This window comes from Canis aureus, chromosome 10 (genome assembly GCF_053574225.1).
Source record: "Canis aureus isolate CA01 chromosome 10, VMU_Caureus_v.1.0, whole genome shotgun sequence".
In the NCBI taxonomy this organism is placed as follows: Eukaryota; Metazoa; Chordata; class Mammalia; order Carnivora; family Canidae; genus Canis; species Canis aureus.
In genome coordinates, this window is record NC_135620.1 from 29,006,457 (window position 1) to 29,029,035 (window position 22,579).

At 40.9% G+C, this 22,579-nt stretch overlaps 1 protein-coding gene across 1 annotated transcript in view; it reads right to left on the minus strand.

The window, feature by feature from the left end:
* Positions 1-1,467: 1,467 nt before the first annotated feature.
* GLDC (glycine decarboxylase) overlaps positions 1,468-22,579 on the minus strand; it is a 92,428-nt gene continuing 71,316 nt past the window's right edge. Inside the window, exons 19-25 of the mRNA XM_077911901.1 lie at positions 21,184-21,296; positions 19,561-19,702; positions 16,456-16,567; positions 9,734-9,829; positions 5,638-5,810; positions 3,884-3,964; positions 1,468-2,159 (exon numbers count right to left, since the gene is read on the minus strand). Of these exons, the coding sequence (XP_077768027.1) occupies positions 2,016-2,159; positions 3,884-3,964; positions 5,638-5,810; positions 9,734-9,829; positions 16,456-16,567; positions 19,561-19,702; positions 21,184-21,296 (861 nt within the window). The 3' untranslated portion in view covers positions 1,468-2,015. The remainder of the gene's footprint in view (positions 2,160-3,883; positions 3,965-5,637; positions 5,811-9,733; positions 9,830-16,455; positions 16,568-19,560; positions 19,703-21,183; positions 21,297-22,579) is intronic.

Below are 22,579 nucleotides of genomic sequence, written 5' to 3' on the forward strand. Positions count from 1 at the left end.
AGAACAAACAGGAGCCAGTAAAGCAAAGGTAGCAGTGGAGAGTACTCCACATGGAGGACATCACATGGGCAAAGACCCAGAGGTGGGAAACATGGGCACAAACATCAGGTGAACATATGATTGATGTAACAGTGAAGTACAATTTGAATATTTGATGACCTGCATTTGCCTCTGACATACTTTACGGTCTGATAAAAAGAAAAGCCTGATGGCTAGTCTGTGTTGAGACCCTGGTTTCCACCTCAGGAAGGGCAGAGTCACCAGCTATATAGAGACTATGGCAGTGTAATAACCTGTTTTGACCAGCTGTCACTGGAGTTGTGCAACCTGGGTTCAAATTCAAGCTCTCCCTCTAATCAGCTGTGTGACCTTAGGCATCTCCATACCCTCCTGTGTAAAAGTGGACAGTTGTGAGGTTCCAATGAGATAATACACCTTAAACACTTAGAATAGTACCTGACCCCCAAGAAGAACTCAATAAATATTAACTAATTATAATGTAAAAAAGAAACCATGGATCCCATCACTTCTCTAATGCTTAGTTAGGATGAAATTGTTCTACATGCATTTTAAGTGTGAGAATAAGTGGACCACTTGCAGAGTATTCAATACAGCACTAAGACCTTTCTCCAGATGACTATCAGTTGATTGAGTGAGCAGCCATGCAAAGAACCAAGTAATCGAATCATACAAGTGCTCACAATCAGGGAACAAATCTGAAGCATTTGCTATTTCTAGGGAAAAGTTATTTTGTGGCAGGCATGCTAGTTGACTGACACCCATTTTCCCCCTTTTTACTTATCTAACTCCTGATTTTCTTTGGGGCACTAACATACCCAGGTAAAAGACCTTATACTACCTAGAACTGGCAATGTAAAACAATTGACCAGATAAAAGCAAGCAGAAATTACTGAGTGGAATCTGTGGAAACTCCTTTCAAAAGAAGTCAACATGGATGGAATCTGCCTTTTGGGGCAGCCCAGGTGGCTCAGTGGTTTAGCGCCACCTCCAGCCCAGGGCCTGATCCTGGAGACCTGGGATCCAGTCCCAGGTCAGGCTGCCTGCATGGAGCCTGCTTCTCCCTCTGCCTGTGTCTCTGCCTCTCTCTCTTTCTCTCTCTCTGTGTCTCTCATGAATAAATAAATAAATCTTTTTAAAAAAAAAAAGAATCTGCCTTTTGTCTCTTGTTTTTCTCCCTTCTATCTAGAATGGTTATGTGTTGTCAATATGCAGCAGCCATCTTAAGATCATGAGGGTGAAGACTATACAAAGGGAGGCAGAACAGGAAGACTGAAGGAACATTAGACTGTGACTTATTATCTCTGGACTTAGTGTATAATAAGAAAAACTGCTAGACAAAACTGATAATGTGAAAATGGCTATTGGGTTGGATATTCTCATTGCCCTTCGAATACCTCTGAACCTAGGGCATATGGAAATAAGATTGAAAAATGGACCAAGAAGACATTCTTCAAATTGAACTGCTTTTATTAGAATACTAATAATTGCAAATAAAAGAAAAAACACAAGGGGAAAAGAAAAACACTCAGAAATGCTATTACAGATTAGGCAAATTAGAGAAAAAATTTCTTCAGTGTATATAAAATGTAAACATTTGCCCTGGGATTCCTCACAGATGGCACAGTCCACAAGGACTTATTTGGAACAAGAATCTGTCTGTCGGAGTCTACAGTATAACTTTTATTATGTCTCTGAACTTCCTAAACTTCTTAGCACACCCAAAATTTTCTATGCAAAAAACTAAATGGCTCCCAATCAAGGCAACTTGAACATCAACTGCTACATATGGAAGCAGGCACTGAGGCAAATCAGTCTTCCAACAATGAGTTTCCACTCACTATGCTAATGGTATTTACAATTACCTTGACAGAGATTACAAAAATATACACAGTATATAAAACCCAATTTGAGTCTGGGATGGAAAATTATATAGTTATCATCAAATGCTCCAGAGAAAGACATCAAGTCAGTCACTTGAACTTAGGGGGACAGAACTAAGAAGAGGCCCTCTTCTGTTCAGAAAATGGGGACTCATAAACTTCCATGGGTGGGCAGGTGCAAACCAGGTGTTGATCTCCATAGATGTCATCAATCCGGGCAATGGTTGGCCAGAATTTGTTCTCTGGTTTCACAAAGGGCTGCAAGGGACAAAAGATGGAAATGCTCTGGGGTATTCTGAAACATTTCTCTTGGGGAAAGAGGAGCTTGCAGTGATGTCCCCACAGCCTAGTAAGTTCCAAAAAGTATAATGTAAAACCCACACTCCTATTTTTATTGCAGCATTATTTATAGTAGCTAAAATAGGGAACCAACCCAAGTGTCCATCAATAAATGAAGTGATAAAGATGTTGTGTATGTATATATATACACACACGTATGTACATACACGTGTACACACACACAGGAATATTACTCAGCCATGGAAAAAAAATGAGATCTTGCTCTTTACAACATGGATGGACCTAGAGAGTATTGTGCTAAGTGAAATACATCAGAGACTACCATATGATTTCACTTACATATGGTATCTAAAAATTAGAAAAAGAAGCAGACCCATAAATACAGAGAACTGATAGTTGTCAGGAGGGGTGTGGGGGATGGGGAAAATGGGTGAAGGGGAGTGGGAGGTACACACTTCTAGGTATGGAATGAGTAAGCCAGGAGGATAAAGGGTACAACACAGGAAATAGTCAATATTATTATAGTAGCACTTTTTGTGGTGACAGATGGTAGCTACACTTGTGGTAAGCATAGCAGAATGTATCGAGTTGTCAAATCACCATAGGGTACACCTGCAACTAATATAACATTGTGTGTCAACCATATTCCAATACAAAAAAATAAAAAATGGGACGCCTGGGTGGCTCAGCGGTTTAGCGCCTGCCTTTGGCCCAGGGTGTGATCCTGGAGTCCTGGGATCGAGTCCCACATCGGGCTTCCTGCATGGAGCCTTCTTCTCCCTCTGCCTGTGTCTCTGCCCCCCCCCCCCCCGTGAATAAATAAATCTTTTTTAAAAAAAGAAAAGCTAAAAGCCACCCCTTTATTATTGTCCCCCAAAATCCGACTTTTGACCCTTGGCTCCACTCTGCCAAATAGACTAACGAGCACTTTTTTTTTAAAATATAAGAATCAGAAAGGAAAGAAAGACTATTTGGTGCATTTGGGGCAATTTCCCTGTTGGATGACAGAAATTTGACGAGGACTCTAAATTGGTCTTCCTCTACTTGTACCCAGCTGATTCTCAAGCTTGTGGCTGACACTCTGACCTCAGAGCTCTGAAAGTCAATTCCTATGTTCTGCATCACGTGTCATGACCCAATTAAGAAAGTATCCAACAGGGACGCCTGGGTGGCTCCGCAGTTGGGCGCCCGCCTTCGGCCCACAGCATGATCCCAGAGTCCCGGGATCAAGTCCCACAACGGGCGCCCTGCATGGAGCCTGCTTCTCCCTCGGCCTGTGTCTCTGCCTCTCTCTGTGTGTGTCTCTCATGAATAAATCAATAAATCTTTAAAAAAGAAAAAGAAATAAAAAAGAAAGTATCCCACAGAGGGGCACCTTGGTCACACAGGTAAGCATCCAACTCTTCACTTCAGCTCAGGTGATGATCTCGGGGTCAGGAGACTGAGCCCCGTGCTGGGCTCCTCAATTAGTACGGAGTCTGCTTGTCCCTCTGGCTCTGCTCCTCCCCCGACTCACATACTCTCTCACACTCAAATAAAATCTTTTTTTTGTTTAAAAAGGTGTCCCACATAAAGTTACTGTAATGAGGCTGCAAGGATAGGGGCCCCGTCAGGTAGGTGATGGCCCTTCGTACGCACGTGAACACGAGAGCCGCCGGCACGTTCGGGTTCAGAGAACTTACGAGTGGGAATGCAGCCACCTCTCTGGAGTAAGGCCGATCCCAACGGGAGGATGTGACGCATGTCAGGGAATGTGGAGACATCTGAGACAGACACAAATGGAAAGGGATCAGAGTAGAGCACTGCCTATTCCTGTGCTTTGTTTCAACCTATGAGCTGATGGAAGCCCAGGGACAGAGGGCCACTGCTTTGTTTTATTTCAATTCGAGGGAGAAAGTGATTGTGATATGAAACGTTTTATTGTGAAATACTTAAAATATCAGAAAGTCACAGTAATATATTTGCACATCTATCACCCAACCAAGATAAATCAACATTTTGTCATATTTGCTTAACCTTTTAAAATAAACATTGCAGAGAAGTGCCTGGACGGCTCAGTTAAATGTCTAACTCTTGGTTTTGGCTCAGGTCATGATCTCAGGGCCCTGGGATTGAGTCCTGTGTCGTCCTCACTTAGCGAGGAGTTGGCTTGAGATTCTCCCTCTGCCCTGCCCCCACTGTGCTCACCCTCTCCCTCACAATAAATAAATCTTTAAAAAAAAAAAATAAAACAAACATTGCAGTCACAGTTGAAGCTGCCAATATATCCCCTCCATCCCATCTTTACCCTACTCCCCAGTGATACCCAGTATCTTGAATTTGGTGTTCACCATGCTTATTGTGTTTTTATACTATTATTGTATATATGCATAGACAGATTATAGCATAACTGGCACATTTTAGAATCTTATCATCATCCTCTGTTATTCTCCACTTGCTTTTGTAACTCAGTATTATCTTCTTTAGATATCTATTGCCATTTTTAAAAAAAAATAGCCTAAATCTTTAAAGAATCAGCAGTATCCACAGAAAAGAGAAATAATAATAAACAAGATGCCTTCTCCTGCCAGCCATTGGCCCCTGTACTCCACCCTCCACTGGGCACTTTGGAACTTGCCTGAGTTTCCCCCAGCATTTCAGACTTGTTCTCTGGCTTGGCCATAATAATATAACCAGTCACAGTATATTCAATTCATGATTCCCTCAGCTTAATAATGTCTGGACCTAACAAGAGACTTACAGCTCACAAGCAGGTATATAACAAACATGTTTTGGATTTTCTCCAAAATAACCCATAACGTTGCAAAAGCCAAGTACCAATTAGTTGTTCTAAGAGATAACTGCTCCAATACAAGAGCTTGTGTTTATCCAGACTCTGTGAGGTAAATAGTCCATGAGAGTGCACCAAACAGATATAGAATAAGACTTCCTCAGCTAGATAGAGTTCTTCAGCCTCTGCTCCCTCCTTTGGCAGTGAGTTGGTACATGTGGGAGGTATACCTCCCATAATGACAAAACAATTACACAGGAGCCCTGGGTGGCCCAGTCAGTTAAGCATCTGCCGTCAGCTCAGGTCATGATCGCAGGGTCCTAGGATAGAACCCCACATTGTACTCCCTGCTAAGTGGGGAGCCTGCTCCCCCACCCTGCTCCTACTCTCTTTCTCTGTCAAATAAATAAAATCTTTTTAAAAAGAACTACATAAACAAAATTAAAACATATAGCAAAACATCCACATTATACTTGAGTAACTGCTACTATGGTGTTCAAGAAGATTTAAATTTGCAAGTAATGAATTTATCTTTTCAGAAGAATGGTCTTATTCTAGGCAAGAATAATATCATTTTCTGATAGGAGTTCAGGGGGTTCCTGGCACACTGTTCATATCCAGTCTTCTCTGTGGGACATTCTGGATAAAGTACCAGTGCCTACGCACCTTCAGTGGATTGACCCTGGGGTCAATGCGGCCCTCCTCGATGTCTGCGATTTCCTGACGAATGCTGATCATGGCGTCACAGAATCTATCCAGCTCTGCCTTGTCTTCTGACTCAGTGGGTTCAACCATCAGAGTCCCTGCCACGGGCCAGGACATGGTAGGGGCATGAAATCCTGCAAAGGAGAGAGGGGAACTTGTGTCACTAAATTTGACCTCCCTGATTTGGAAGAAGAAACCCTCCCACTTCATAATTTATCCTAAGGAAATCACTGGATAAATGTGATCATATATGCAAATTATACATATATGGATTTTATATGCGTGGATTCATTTCAGTACTGTTTATGCAAGAAAAAAACTTGGGAAATAAACTAACATCAAACAATGGAGAATCAGTTTAGGAAGTTTTACAGGGTAACTATACAATAGATCTGTGGCCATTCAAAAATATCTAAATTTATATTTGCTAAATTGGGTAAACATTAAAAAATATTAAGTGAAAAAAGCAAGCTATATAATGACATCCCATTTTTATTAAAAAAAAATTGACAAAGTGTTTATGCACATATATCTTAAGAGGGAAGACACCTTGAAGAGTAAATGCTAAAATTTTAACTTGGGTTATAACCAAAATATGAGAATGGGATTTTTATTTCACTTTAATTTTGTTTTAGAATCTCTCTATAATGCTTATTATTTGCAATTAAGAGAAATTAAATCATAGTCTATCAAAAGTTAAATAATGAGATAGCAACCATAAGCCTAAAGTAAGTTACTATCCCCATTTTACAGAGGAAACTGAGGCTTGGCTAGTACATGGAAAAAGTCTTTGTCTTTATACTGATTACAGGCTGAAGATATTTGTTTCCAAAAGTTTTCATATGTAAGATGAATCAACAAGACACATGCTCAAGAGAGATTTTCTGGACAAAAGCCATAAACGAACCTTTCACATTTTTTTACCCTTTTAATGTGAAACTGTAAGATGACGAAGAGCCCCAAAGTTGATATATCTGTTAGCTAAGTTTAAATGATTCCCAAATTCTAATCTGTGTAAATCACATGGGGTGCTTTAGGGTCATGCCTGCATGCTAAGGGATTGTCTCCTAAACATGTTATAATTTCAAATAGTAAGTTGAAAGAATAAACACCCATATTACCTCTCACCTAGATTCTACAATGATGCTGTTTGATTAATCACATACCTACTCATCCATCCATATGATTTTTGATGCATTTCAGTCATCAGTACACTTCTCCCTTAAATACTTTAGCATGCATATCATTAACTAGAATCTCATTATCTGTTCACATGTATTTGTGATAAAATTCACATACAGTAAAATGCACAAATTTTAAACTTATCATTTAGTAAGTTTTGACCAATACATATTAACTATGTCACTCAAACCAGAAAGGGATTTAAAAAAAAAAAGCTAATCTATTACCCATTAAGTCCAACCTCAATTTCATGTGAGCAAATTCAGCCCAACATATTCTGCTATAGTGGTTCGCATATCTGAAACCATCAGAATTGTCTTGGGAAGACAGATTCTTGAATCTTCACCCTGATTCAGGAAGTCCAAAGTAAGGCTCGGAAACCTAGGAGTCTTAAAAACTCCCCAGGTGACTCTAATCACTTGCTAAGTTTGTAAATCTCTGCCCTAAAGCAGTGTGCCCCACATTTGGCTGTTAAGACTCATCCATTGGATGCTTGTTAATTATACAGGTTACTAAGGCTTCTCCCCTGGAAACTGATTCAGTAGGTGTGATTAAGAATCTGTGTTGTCATTCTCAATTGCTGTTTATTTATTTCTTTACTTAGCCATTCATTCATTCTCTCACATTTTTAAAAAAAAGTTTTATTTAAGTAATTTCTACATCCAACGTGTAGCTCAAACTCTTGACCCTGAGCTTGAACTCTTGACTCTAATATCAAAAGTCACATGTTCCTCGGATAGCCAGCCAGGTAACCCATTCTCTCACTCTAAGTTCTGAGGTACTTACTAAGTGCTAGGCACCTGTACAATTCTAGACTTAAGGCAAGTGTGGCAATCACTCCATCAAAATCATGTCAAGGTTGGAGATAGACCAAGACTTGGAAATACTGAGTCATAACTTCAATTACAACTCCCTCCTCACCCACCCTCTCCCTCCCTTGCAAATGCTGCTGCTGCCATCAAATGTGAGGCAGACAACACATCTCAGAAGTGAAGCTATAGCCTGCCTGAATCTGCCATCATTCAGCCATTAGCCAGGAGGCTGAGTTTACAGAAACAACCAAGAGATTTTGAAGGGATAATTGCTAATTTCATCAATGAAAACTTTTTCTGGGTTTCCCATTTTTTATCAGTATAATTCTGCATAATCAGACCTTGCATTAAGGAGACGAATGAGTCACACATGTGGAATTCCCATTGTGATACAGTAGTAAAACTATTAAATTATTGAAGCTTTCACTTTCCTTACTAAAGTTATCCAAATTATTAAAATTCAGATAGAATTCCACCCATTGAAAGACAAAGTTCTCCCTACCTTAGTCCTTCTGATAATTGAAGGGCCTTTGATATTACTGATAATGTCACTAAAACATGGATTTCAATAAGGACTGAGCTGAATGAATATCCACGAATCCAGGAAGGGTCCTGCATCTTTCTAAATTCTCCCAGGAAAATTACACGGTCTTTATGAAACCAACATGTGCCTATTCCTACATCTACAGCTGAAACAGCCATGCCATGTCTGAGGAGATTATAAAACTCAAATGCCTTTCGTCTCTAACACTTCTCCAAGGCTACCTGCTCTACTTCTTTCACCATTATATCAACTCATTTCTTCAAAGAACAGGAGTAAGAATATACCAGAAACATAGGCAAGACAATGAAAACAAAAACCCACAAACCCAAATAATCCAATTAAAAGTAGGCAGAAGACATGAACAGACATTTCTCTAAAAAAGAAATCCAGGTGGCCAACAGACGTATGAAAAGATGCTTAACATCACTCATCATCAGGGAAATGCAAATCAAAACTACAAGATATCACTCATACCCCATCACAATGGCTAAACTCAAAAACACAGGAAACAACAAGTGTTGGCAAGAATGTGCATAAGAAGGAGCCCTCTTGCACTGATGGTGGGAATGCAAACTGGTACAACCACTCTGAAAGACAGTATGGAGGTTAAAGTTAAAAATAGAGCTACCCTACAATCCAGTAATTGTACTATTAGGGGTTTTACCCAAAGGACACAATACTACTGATTCAAAGGGATACATGTGCCTCAGTGTTTACAGCAGCATGGTTGACAATAGCCAAATAATGGCAAAAGCCCACATGTCCACCAACTTATGGATGGATAAAGATGTTGTATGTGGAATATTTGTCCACCATAAAAAAATAAAATAAAGTCTTGCCATTTGCAACAATATGGATGGAGCTAGAGAGTATAATGGTAAGCAAAATAGGGGAAAGAATATCTGATTTCAACCATATGTGGAATTTAAGAAACAAATGAACTAAGAGTGGGGAAGGAGGAGAAGCAAACCCAGAAACAGACTTCAGAGAACAAACTGATGGTTACCAGAGGGGAGGTGGGTGTCGGATGCATGAAATAGGTGCTAGGAATCAAAAAGTACACTTATCATGATGAGTTCTGAGTAATGGATGGAACTATTTAATCAGTATATTGCACACCTGAAACTAACAAATACTGTATGTTAACTGTAATGGAATTAAAATTAAGAACTTAATGAAAAATGTAGGAAAAAAAGAAAAACACAGGAGACAGCAATCATTTTCTTTGGGATTTTTAAATCTGTAAATTACAAAGACTTCTTGGATGGCGATGGATTCAAGATGTATGATTTAATAACTTTCTAAAGGGATTACCAATGCAGTCACAGGGCAAGTTCTTTTCTTTTGAAGGTCGTGTAGAACCCTGGGCTCATCATTTAGCCTATGGGTCAGTTTACTATGGTGGCTGCACATTTGGTTTGTGCCTTGAGGAAGTGGCCCATAGCCAGAATGGGCAGCTGCATGAATGTCAACAACCTGGGTTGCCCTAAAAAGGAGTTGCTCCCACAAGGTCACTCACCATAATCCTGAAGCCTCTTGGCCACATCCACAGCTTCAATATTTGCGGACTTTTTAAAGGGTCTTGTATCCAAAATAAATTCATGAGCCACGTAACCTGGAAAATTGTTTCAGCTCAAGATTAGCATCAGCTTGTTTTACCCATGCAAATGAACACATATCAGTGATTACTTGGCAAATTTATAGTTGGCAACAAAGATGTCATCTACTTTATTAATAATTATAAAATGTAAAAATAATTGTAAAAATAAAAATGTTTTTAAGATGTCATGCCAATGTGTCCAACCCTTAGTGCTGAGAGGCTGATGGGAGATGGGACTTTACTGCCAATACAATGCTCGAACATTTGCCTAGAGATTCCTGGGGATAAAATTATTTCTACTCTGAGGTTATAAAATCTCCTTCCAACACTTCCAACATGTCATCACAGGCCTGACCTTTTTATTACAAATTATTTCTAGAGCTAAAGATCCATTGATACCATTTTTAGTAACTCTGCCCCCTGAATCAAATAACTTTCTTCTGCATGTATGTAAATATATAGAAAACATTTATCTCTAAGGCACCTACATAACTGGATGTGATTCTTCAAAAGGGCTTTTGAGGTTTTGGTTTCAGGCTTCAAACTGAGAATTAGATAGAAATGGAGGCTGTCAAACACCACACCACAAAATGGAAGAAGCTGATGAAGCCAAAGTCTCTGGGAGTCAGTTCACTTTACTCTAGTTGATAAACTGATTGCCTGTCTAGGCCCATGCAGCTATCTCCCCAGCATGAGCTATTTGACCACCCACCCATCAGCAGAAATAATCAACTGAGTCAGCATTTTCATAAATAGAACAACATTTCTGCAGGCCTTCCAAATTACATGGCCCACACAACTGATGAATTTCCTTCTAGGAAAATATCTGCTCATGAGACAATAATGTACTCCTTTTTTTTTTTTTTAAAGATTTTATTTATTTATTCATGAGAGACACAGAGAGAGAGAGGCAGAGACATAGGCAGAGGGAGAAGGAGGCTCCATGCACCGGGAGCCCGATGTGGGACTCGATCCCGGGTCTCCAGGATCGCGCCCTGGGCCAAAGGCAGTCGCCAAACCGCTGCGCCACCCAGGGATCCCCTAATGTACTCCTTCTTAACCCACTTTCCTAATTCTCAGCAAACACTGAAACTACTTACAGATACGTGGAGCAGATATAATTCCTCAGGCCTGAGAAGAATAGCTCCAGTCAATAAGAGCCCAAGACCATCTATGACTCTTCTGCTCTTATGTTGCAATGAATAGATAAGAAAGGACTTGTTTTGTTAGAAAATAAAAGCATGAGAACCTGAAGCTTTAAATATACTGTCACTGAATATTTTTAAAATATTCTTTCTAACAATGATGGGATAAACTTGTAAGGAGTGGGATTCAAAAGTAGAAAGTTGTATTCACAGCTAAGTCAAGACAGAGGGGAAAGGTACCTAAAAGGAATGACCACTTGGAATATGGGCGTTGGGGGCGGCATTGGGGGGTGGGAATGGTGAGATCAATTAAATCTAGGAATCCTACATACCCAATTATCCCTACCCCATTTTGGAAGCCCAGCCACAACCTTTGACCTTTCTTCTCTGAGCATCCACCCCACCACTGTGATGGTGACGTAAGACAGAGGCTAATGAAGCTCACTGCTCTGAACGATGCTCAGTGGGCATGTAGGAGGGGCAGAGGAGAGGGACCCATGACAGAGGAAAGGAGTCACTCTTGCTGGTAGGCAGAGGGCAGTCTTCCAGGAGAAGTTCAGTCACGCGGAACCCAGTTGGCACTGCTAACACAGAGCCAGCGTCTGCAACCCCCCTCCCCCGCCCGAGCCAGGCGGTTTGGGAAGAGCTCCATTTTCAAAATGAGGTGCAGATGTTCTTTTCTAAATCCATATCCTAATGTGTTCAAATGAAAATGGTGGAATTTCAGCATATTTCTGTCTTTCTGTACTTGAGCCTTCAAAGGGGTGAAATCGACACTTGGTGGCTGTTACAGGCCAGATCCTAAGATGTTCATCTTTGTATTTTTTAAGGAGAAAAGATACACAAACCTTCTATTGCTATATGGTGAGTCAAGACAATCTGAAGTCGAAATTATAAACTGATCAGCACAAGTGTTAATTTCCTACGAGTAGGTGTTCCTGCTGGACCTAACATGACTATAGCTGAAAGTCTGAAAAGACACCAAGTCAAAGGAACAAGGAAGGGAGGGGTGGCATGATGGCAAAGCAAAATAAAAGAGGCTTGGCTCTAAGCTTGGAACATCTTCCCTCCTGCTCCACATCCTTAGAGTAACTGACTGCCTAGAGATAAATGGAACTCCCTGGCAATTACTCTACAAAGCTTAGGTAGGCAATCAGTACTTAGTCAAGCTTTTCAGTTGCAATCCAGGAACCATAACTGATAGAACAAAACTGAATGTTTCCCCAGTAATGAGGTCAGGTGGGGGGCCCTCTGGCCTCAGGAAGGTCGCATCCTGGTTGAAGATGTGAAGGCCCAGCCCCCGAGGCCCATGTCTGACCATAAAGGCCACTGGGAAACCAATTCAGGAACTGGAATTTCCAGGCAACACTAGGTCTGTCTAAGGCCCAAAACTGATAGGCACTTAGGAAATTAAAATTTAAATAAAATATCAGGGTACTAACAAAGTTGCTTACTCCACTGACAGGAACTCCACTTAGATCAAACAGTGAGCTTGGCCTCCCACAAAAGTAAGCATCTGTGAATTTTTTTAATTCATCATCTTAAAAAAAAAATCCTCTACTGGATGTCTTTCAATAAATAAGAGTTTGTCATTAAAACAAAAAGGTACAATCTTACCTGAGGTAATTCCTTTCTGTCCTCATCCTAAAACCTACTGCTTTTTCCCCATCCCAATTCTTGCCTGCTACTTCCTTGTTTCACAAAACCATAAGTCTCAGTACTTTAGCTGGTATTTTCAAATCTCTCAAAGAAATGGTTCATAAAGGGAAGCCTCGAGTTCATTAAAATTATTTCCTCGTAGTCATTTATAATTCCAAAGTCTTATATAGAGCTAGTAAATATGATTAAGATGAATAATCATCTTTTAATATTGTCATTAGACATTTCAGAATACAATGTGTTTATTAAGAACATTTCTATTTGGGGCCAATAAGGAGGTATAGTGCTAATACTTCATTAGGCCCTAGAACACTCAGCTTCAAATTATATAATGAATATGTTTACCAGACCAAATATGAGACAGTTTTTTATTTCATGAACTTTGGGATGGAGTAATAAAGTCTGTAATACCAATATATCTCTGCATGAGATTAGAAATACAATTCATTATTTGATCCTGGGATAAAATGTCAAAACAAATGGAAATTGCATCTATCATTTTGTGCTGCAAATCCCCTAGGACTGAGAGAGTCTCTGCTTAAAGCAGTCACTCAAATGCTAAGTACACGGTAGGCACCTGAGAAAGGCTTGCTTGTTCACTTTCCTTTCTGCTGGACTGCCACCAAACCCCTGTGGTCCAGATCATACGCATTTTTACTTTAAAAAACTAAATTTTGCATTGCACAACTTTGTGAATACACTAAAAATCAGCGAATCATACATTTAAAGAGGGTGATTTGTATGGTATATGAATTGTCTCAAAGTTTTCAAATGAAGTAAATCTCAAATACCATAAAAAAAAAGGGAAAAGAAACATGAACCTTGTCAATTAAAGCAAAAAGATCATTTTTCAGCCAGCAGAATGGCAAAGACATTTGTTTTGGGTTGGTATTATTTTTTAGACTTGCATTTGGTGTTCACTAGCCCCTGGTGTGATGGTCACTTCATATCCTATTAGCGTGAAATACATTGGTGAGTCTCTGTGGGGACAAACAGGCCACACAGACCAAGAACTTAAATGTATTCACACTCTGAGATAATTTCTGTTCTACAGCTTTAACCTCAGGAAATAATCAGAAATGTTTTTTAAACATCTATATAGGAGCTATTTGTTGCAACAGTGTTATAAATGCAAAGCAAACAACTAGGGGGGAAACATTATAGAATTACCTAAATCCTGGTATAATCCATACAATACAATCAATGTACCTACTTTCCAAAGACATTTAATGATATAGGCATATAATCACAATAAGATAAAGTTAAAAAAACAGGATACAAACTGCTTTTGTAATATGATCTCAATGGTCTAAAAGTAAGATAAGGGGAGCCCCCGTGGCTCAGTGGTTTGGTGCCGCCTTTGGTCCAGGGTGTGATCCTGGGGTCCCAGGACAGAGTCCCGCATCAAGGTCCCTGCATGGAGCCTGCCTCTCCCTCTGCCTGTGTCTTTACCTCTCTCTCTGTCTCTGCGTCTCTCATAAATAAATAAATAAATAAATAAATAAATAAATAAATAAATAAATAAATAAATAAAATTTTAAAGATTAAAAAATAGAAGATAAGAAATACAGCAAAATAGTAGTAGTGGTTATGTCTGCTGGATGCAACCCTGAATCATTTACATTTCCTTCCTCGTGGTTTTTATTTTCCAAATTTTCCATGTTGAGCATATAGACATTACTTATATAACCAGACAAAACAAGTACTTAAACTAATCCTGAAGGCCGATACAGAAGCAGGACACATTTCACAGGGTAAGAGCTATATTTGAATGAATGAATTAGTTGTTCTTGTAGATTCTTTAATACCCACTTCAGAAGTATTTTATTGTGTTGCTTAGAGACATATTGCGCACAACTTTCTTTCCTAATCTCTGGGGAGCATTCCTAACCAGAGCTTCTGGTTATTGAGCGCTTTTCTATTTTCAAACTCCAGAACCACGCCTTTGGATACACGTGTTTAAGACCAGACTTTAAATTAAAGATCACAGAGGTAGAGGTGTTCTCCGCCTGAGCTGGAGAAACAAAGAGCCAAAGAGAAGCCGTCTTCCTGCGGCCCCTGCTGCTTACCGCCTGCTGCCTCTCTGCCCCCATCCCCACGTCCCCATCTGCCCCTGTGCCCCAGTCCTGCGCCCACAGCAAGCCTGCTGCGTGTCTGCCCGGCTCTTACAGACACCCCCTGCCATCACCTCCAGGATGACTGTTCTCCCATCTATTATTCCCTCTATTTTAGCTTCACTCTCCCTCTTCAAAGCCTGTTCTCTGGCAGTTCAAAATCATGTTCTTATTTCAAAACAAAACTGCATCCTCCTGGAGCAGCTCCCACCTACCTGTCTCCCTGCCTTCACTACCAAACTCCACCAAACCATAAACGCCTCTCCTGTCTTGTCCCCACCCTCAGTCCACTTCCCAGCTCATTCCCAATTTGCATCTATCTTACCATTTTTACCCTGATTCTTTCAAAGGTGACCAAAGTGTTCTTAATTGTTAAAACCAAAGTTCTTTTTAGGACTATCATAAGTCAGTCTGTCTCCCCCTTTTGTGTAACACCCCACACATTTATGGTGGACCAAGCCTGACCAACAGGTAGAGGTGCTGGAGAACAGAAGCAGGCACAGTCTCCACTGGCAGGAGTTCAAGGTCTGATGGACAGAGCCAGATAATAAACGGACTGGGAGAAATCCTCAGAAGAGGAGGGAGCCAACAAGAGGGAGTAATTCTCTCTGCCAGGAAAAGGAGGGCTTCCGGGAGGAGGAAAGGCCTGTAGAACAGCAACTGACAGGACACACAGGGGCTTTACTATGGAGGGGCACTGTGACAAATGCTGCAGGGGCTGTAAAGCTGCCTCAAGCATGGGGCCCTCCCTCACCAGGTACCCCTTTTCTGCTCATGCCTTTCAATACAGCTATCTGCTGGAGGGCTTGTGCTCTAGCTTCTCCAAACTCTTTTCTTAGGTTTCACCATTTCTAAGAGTCTGCTCTTAGATTCTGCGCCCCTAGCCAAATGTCTGCAAGTCTGTCTGGCTCCAACCACTCCCATCACTTCCAGGGTGACTGTGTTCCCCCTTCTATTATTCCTACTATTATACCTCTATTATAAGCATAAGGGAATGACATAGAATTTCTCTTCACACTCAAATAATCAGTAACTGAGTCCTACTGATTCTACTTCTAGCAGATGTTCATCCCCTGCCATTTCCTTAATGACTAACATTTTCTTAATCCTGTCATTCCCCTGCTCAAGAAAACCTTTTGTGGCTGTCATCTGGTTCAAGGGTAAAGTTGAGAGCCTTCCAAGATCTTCAAGGCCCTAAGCTGCCTCTCCAGCTTAGTTCTTCATGTGCTTTCCCTCCTCCTATCCCATCCATCAACCACCCAAAGCCTCCACCACGACAATCCTGGCTTGCTCCAGTATCTCTATTTACTGGGGTCTGCCCCTCTGTCTTCCATGCTCATCATGAATGGCTCCTCGCAGAAGGATCTCCCAATTATTCTGTCCTTCTGCCCATTCTGAATTACTCCACTCTTCTGGAGGCATTTGCATAGCACTTTGTGCGGTAATGAGCCTGCAATATTTATGTATATGTCTCCCAGTGGTGTGGCTCCTTGTTGACCTGGGCTGTGTGTATTGCACAGCCTTCCAAATAGTGATACTCCTAAACTGTTCACTAAATGGAGGTTATATCTTTTTAAAAAAAAAAAAAAAAAAAAAATCAATGCTTTTCTGTAGCATATGCTAAGAAACAGAAGTTTCCTACCCACTGCAGAAAACCACATCTACTAGGTCAAACTTGGCCCCAAAACACCCAAGGTGATGGTAAACTAAGGATGATACTTGCCTCTTGCACCGCGGAAAAGGACTCTGTAGTGTTTTTCTAATCGCTTGGCCATGTAGTTGGCATTTAATATAGCAATTTCTGTGGCCTGTTTAAGGCCCTTGCCTCCCATCATCTGCCACAGAGAGAAAAAGAGCCATCAACCATAGAACAGGTAAACCCAGTGGACAGACCCCAAGTAATCCCACCCATAAAGGGAATCAGCCCACCATCACTGTGGATTATAGATGGGTATAAAATCCCAACAAGGAGGTTTGCCAGTCTTCTCTAAGCCTGAAATAAATTTTGGTTTTCTCCTCTGAACTTAACTTTATATTTCTTATAAAAATAATGAAGTAGTAACAAAGTAACAACAAGGAACAAAGTAACAAAGCTTAAAATAGGGCAAAATTGGCTGCTGACTATTATCTAAAGAGGAAAAAGAATCTTAGATTCTGTTTCGGGGGAAGATTTTGTTTGTTTACGATGAATTTGAGATGTCTTGATAATTGCCAGGAATCTCCAGGGATCTTGATCAAAATCCCCACTAAATCAATTTTGTATAATTTGTCTTCTGGTTGTCCATAGTTAGGGTTATTTATATGTTTAACAACTGCCAGGTTTAATGTTGCGCTTTTCTGGTAGTTTCTAAATCCCTGTGTTTATATAGAGTAAACATTATCACCAACAAGGAGCTTAAAATCAGGATTGCACCTATTTTTACTGCCTACTACTTTCCTCCCAGAATACTTTATGTATGATGGAAGCTGGGTATGTATTAATAACTAGTATAAAACAAGTGAGAAAGCACCAAATAAAACAGGGACACCAAAGTACAAAGTAAGGAGAGGACATATCTTGCCAAGCTAGACAAAGAAGGGTTCCCAGAGTAAGAGTTAGAACTTGAGTGGAAATCTAAAAATGGGGGCACCTGGGTGGCTCAGTTGGTTGAGCGTCTGCCTTCGGCTCAGGTCATGATCCAAAGGTCCTGGGATGGAGCCCCACATCAGGCTCCCTGCTCAGCGGGGAGTCTGCTTCTCCCTCTCCCTCTGCCTGCTGTTCCCCCTGCTCATACTCGCTCTCTCTCAAAGAAATAAAATCTTTTAAAAAAAAATCGAAAAATGGGTAGAATTTGAAAGGCAAAAGAAAAGGGAAGGTGCTCCAGGTGACATGAATGGCAAAAACCCAGCTGTACAAGAGCAGTCCAGGGATTACTGTACAGGCTGGTGGGCTGTGTGACCTTGTGCAAGCCTTGAACCTCTGCTATTAAGAACTTGGAATGGGTTCAGCCAGCCAGTGGCTCTTAACTCATGCATCAGAGTCACTTGGAAAGTTTGATGGCCCAAGCCCTACCCCTCATATGCTGAGTGTGATTCTCTCTGGGATAGGGCCTAGGCATGTGCACTTTGGGAAGAATCCCTTAAGGATTCTGTGTAGGCTACTAAGACTGAGCAGTAAAGGCAAAAAAGGAAACCAGAAGATAATTTGAGCTCTTAGGGGAAATCTTGCAGCCCTCTAGGGAGTGTCCAAGATGGACTGCAGCAGGGAAAAAAGGTAATTCTAGAGCCCAAGTGACCAGTAACAACAGCCTGAAATAAAGAGAGGGGTCAAGGTCAGAGGGGTAGTTTAAAACCTATTTCATTTCTTTTTTTAGATTTCATTTATTTATTAGAGAGAGAATGAACATGAGAAGTGGGGGAGGGTCAGAGGGAGAAGTAGACTCCCTGCTGAACAGGGAGCCAGATGCAGGGCTTGATCCTGGGACTCTACGATCATGACCTAAACTGAAGGCAAATACTTAACTGACTGAGCCACCCAGGCTCCCTAACTGAGGTTCCGTCTGGTATTCCTGGTATATGGCCAAACCAGCTTTGGGGCATTTATTTTCTGTATGTGGGAAATAATCTCTAACCCAAATACATCCATAACAAATAATCCAAGTTTATACAATCTAAGGACCGAAAGGAACCTGGGAATAAGATTCTAATTGCAAAGAAGCAGACCTTGATTATGATAGTTTTTGTTGTTACTATTTGTAAAACAACTCAAGTATTGTTTTAGGTTTTAGTCTCTGAGGTACAGAATTGTTGTTCCAGCCTCCCAGAAAGTTTTCATTAAGAATCATAAATGCCACACTGTTTAAAAATAACAGCCAGCCCCAGAGAACCATCCAGCATGATTTGCATAGCTGAGTTGTGGAGTCTTGTTTCAGCAGAAGCCACGTTCTTTTAAGGAGGGAAGCCAGTTTGGGAAAGCTGCCCTAATTAGCTGCTGAACAAGTGTTCCTATCCAATGCACGGTCTTGTCAGCCCAGGAGGTAGGCAGGCCAGTTTGAACAAGAGCTGTATTGAAGAAACTCTGGCCCTGGAGTTTTTTGGAGAAACACAAAGAAACGAAAGCCGTTCTCTAACAAAGTGTAATTACCCTGGAGAGTTACAGTTCCACAGGCTCTAAAGGGCAAAGAGCTTTGGGAAACTACCACATAAGCAAAATTTCTGCTACTTTTTAATCTTATCCTCCAGGTTCCTACAAAATATAAAACAAAGTGAGATTTATTTCCTAAAATTTATCCCAGAATCTCAACCAAGTGTAATAATTAGTATGTGTTTTTCACCTACAAGAAGCTATCCAAATCCTACAGGAAACTAAATGACATACCCAGAACATCCATATGACTCATGGAAAAATATATCTGGCATCTCAGTTTCTGTGATGTTAAACCCACTATGAGAACGCAAAGGAAATAGCATCATGAAGAAGAGATGAAATAAAGTTAACTGATCTCTTTAAGATTTCTTCCACCTAAGTCAACAATCTTCACTGAACCACATCTCAGATCATGGATTTCTTCTTTTTTTTTTAAGATTTTATTTTATTTGTTTTTTATTTGAGAGAGTAAGGGGAAAGAGGCAGGGACAGCCAGAGAGAGAATGTGTAGCAGACTCTGAGTTGAGCAGAGAGTCTGATGTGGGGATCAATCTCAGACCCTGAGATCAAGAGTCAGATGCTTAACTGACTGAGCCACCAAGGCACCCCTGGATATCTTCATTTTTAAGGAGAAAGTATGCAGTCTTAGTTCCCACCCACATATCACATCCCTTGCCCACCTAATGTAGTCACAGGCCTCACCTTAATGTAGGCCCATGAAATGGGCAAGATGGAACTGGAGCCCCATGGGGCTGCACTGACAGTACCCACAGGCCGGTCATCCTCACTTGGCTTTACCGAAACGATGGGATGATTGGGCAGGAAAGGGGCAAGATGCTTCTTCCTGTTATTTTTAAACACAAATTCAGAAGATATAAAAAAGATCCAGACCAACCAAACAGGCAAGGGCTGAGTCCTCCCAGAAAGCTCTATTCCTAGTAGAAGAACTCAAAGGATTGACACTTGCTAAGAAATATATGTTCAGGAAGTATTCCTTCCCTCCTCCTCTTCACCAGCCATCAGTGTCCCAGTGGCTCACCCTAGAACTATGGCAGAGGATTTGGCAGAGATAGGGAGCAATGAAATACCTTGCACTGCATGGACTCACCAAGATATAGAGACCTCCCAGCCCCACACCCCCACATTCCTTCCCAAGACAACTAACGGATAGACAATGCTGGTAAGAAGGAGGCCCATGGGCCTATATATATCAAAGGCCAGCATGTGAACATCACTCACCCACCTCCCCCACAGCTGAGGTACTGAGGCGCCCCTACTTGCTATAAATAATAATCAAAAAGAAAAGCGAAAAAAAAAGCAAGAGGGCCAGCCTCCCAGGATCCTGAAGACTGGACCCCTTTGATTCATTTTTGGAAAACTGAAGAAACTTAAGAAATGGCTGTTCAGCATCGTTTTCAGAAGATGATTCAACTTCACAGTGTAAAAAGTTATCAGCAGCTACAAAATATTCCTTTAGTGTTATTCTGACCTCATCCAATTATTTCTAGTAATGAGGTTTGTTTCCTCCTTATCTCAGATGTAATAAAAATCCAGGCTGCAAAATGTTCAACATTTTGCATCCAATTTCTTCCTTCCTTCCTTCCTTCCTTCCTTCCTTCCTTCCTTCCTAACAGTTAAAGTTCTATTCTCTTAGCAATTTCAAGTATACAATACAGTATTATCAACTAGAATCACCATGTTAGACATCTTATAGCTTAAAGTTTGTACCCTTTACCAACTTCACCCTACCCACGTCCCTGTTCCCCAGTCCTTGGCAAGCACTTTTCTCCTATGAATTCGTTTTGTTGGTCATAGATAATTCACTTTCAATGTAACCATCAGCTGATTTCTTTTTTAGAAAGAAAGAAAGAAAGAAAGAAAGAAAGAAAGAAAGAAAGAAAGAAAGAAAGAAAGAAAGAAAGAAAGAAGAGAGAAAAAAGAAAAAAGAGAAGAGAAGAAAAGAAAAAAAGAAAAGGGCTGCTTGGCAATCTAAGTTCAAGTCTAAGAGGTCCCTGTAGGTGCGAATAATCCAGTTCAGATCCATAATGCTCCAGAAAAAAAAACCCTATTCATTGCTCTGTTAACAAAACTGCACTAGGAGCTTAGTGTGGCCAGTCAAGCACTGTGGTTAGTAAAATCTACTTATGCTCTTCTTTGGACATTCCCTGAATCACCCTCACTGCTTCTCTCCCAGCCCCCACTGGCATACTAGATTGAAGGTGTCCATGACACTTGAAGATCTTGATGAGAGGAACAGCGATTTTGGGGTCATTCTTTCATCCTCAGTCTCTAAAACCTTCCTGAAACAAGCAGCCCAGAACTCACACGCCGATGGGCCCCATGCCAGGACCGCCTCCTCCGTGGGGAATGCAGAAGGTCTTGTGAAGATTTAGGTGTGAGACATCAGACCCAAAATCTCCAGGACGACAGATTCCCACCTACCACAAAGGGAAAGAGCCAAAATCAAAAGTCAAGAGCTTGAAAGGGTGCTCTAGAAAGGCGGCCATGCTGTTTGCTGCCGTCTCTTCCCTCAGAGAAAAGGCATTCAGAGTTCTTCACAGAAATGTTCTCAATTCTGGCCAAGTTCTGCAGTCAAAACCTTGCGTCCCATAGGCAGCCTGGTTTATGGTTTCTATGGAAACAGCAACTGACCATTTATAGCCTAATTTAGTTTTTAAAATACAGATTTGAATATATCGTTAATTCCTAATTTTCCACCACAAGAGGGAGGAGAGGAAGCACACTGAGCGAAAGAAAGGGAAGTACCTCCTTGCTGCAAAAACACATTACTTTTACCCCAGCAATGGTACCACCCGTTGCATGGTTAGCTTTGAGTATCATGCACTTTGGGTAGCTGAGAGGATGCTGAGCCAAGGAAAAGGAAGGAAGGCTGATAGTTTTCCTGAGGCCAACTTAATACCAGCCACAACATTCAACAGGCATTCCTGCCACTTTGGCATTAGGGCTAATTTTCAACATGGTCAAAGATGAAGAGTGCATTAATGCTATTGAAGCAATAAACAATCTCTGAACCACACTTAAAAAGGGAATCAGACAGAAATAAAGAAGAATTTGAAATGGTAAAGTAAAACCAACCAAACAAACAAAAACAACCCACAATCATAACCACAACAATGACCAATAAGTCAGGAAAAGTCTGAAAGATGATGACCTCTTCTACTCCAATAGCCCCTACGGCATTCGCTCAGTGGTGTACATTACACAGAACCTTCTCCCTCTCTCCCCTCTCTCTTCTCTGTCTCTATCTCTTACACACACACACATATACACATATATACACACACATAATCAGGATTCGCCCTTGAAGGACTGAACTATTCAGCCACTATACACTTAGCAAGTCGAAGCCAGATTAATGGCTTATCCATTGTCATGCCATGTTGTGGGGGACCAAAATCCAGTGACCAGAACTTGGGTCTGAGATCCCTTAGGAAGGGAGTCAGTTGGGTAACTTTCCTACTGATAGCACCTTGAGAAAGATCATAATCTCTGACAAACTGAGGACATTCAGTTCTCATTCCCTGCTTCCTGTCAATCTCTTTACTTACTCCCCCAACCGCTCCATCACTTCCGTCAAATCTAATCTCAGTGAAATTGCCGTACTTTGCTTGAAATTGGCAATAAAAAAAGTCAACCACCAGTTTGAATTCAGTATCATGTTTAAGACACTGTCTAGAAGTCAGAGGAAAAAATCTTTTTT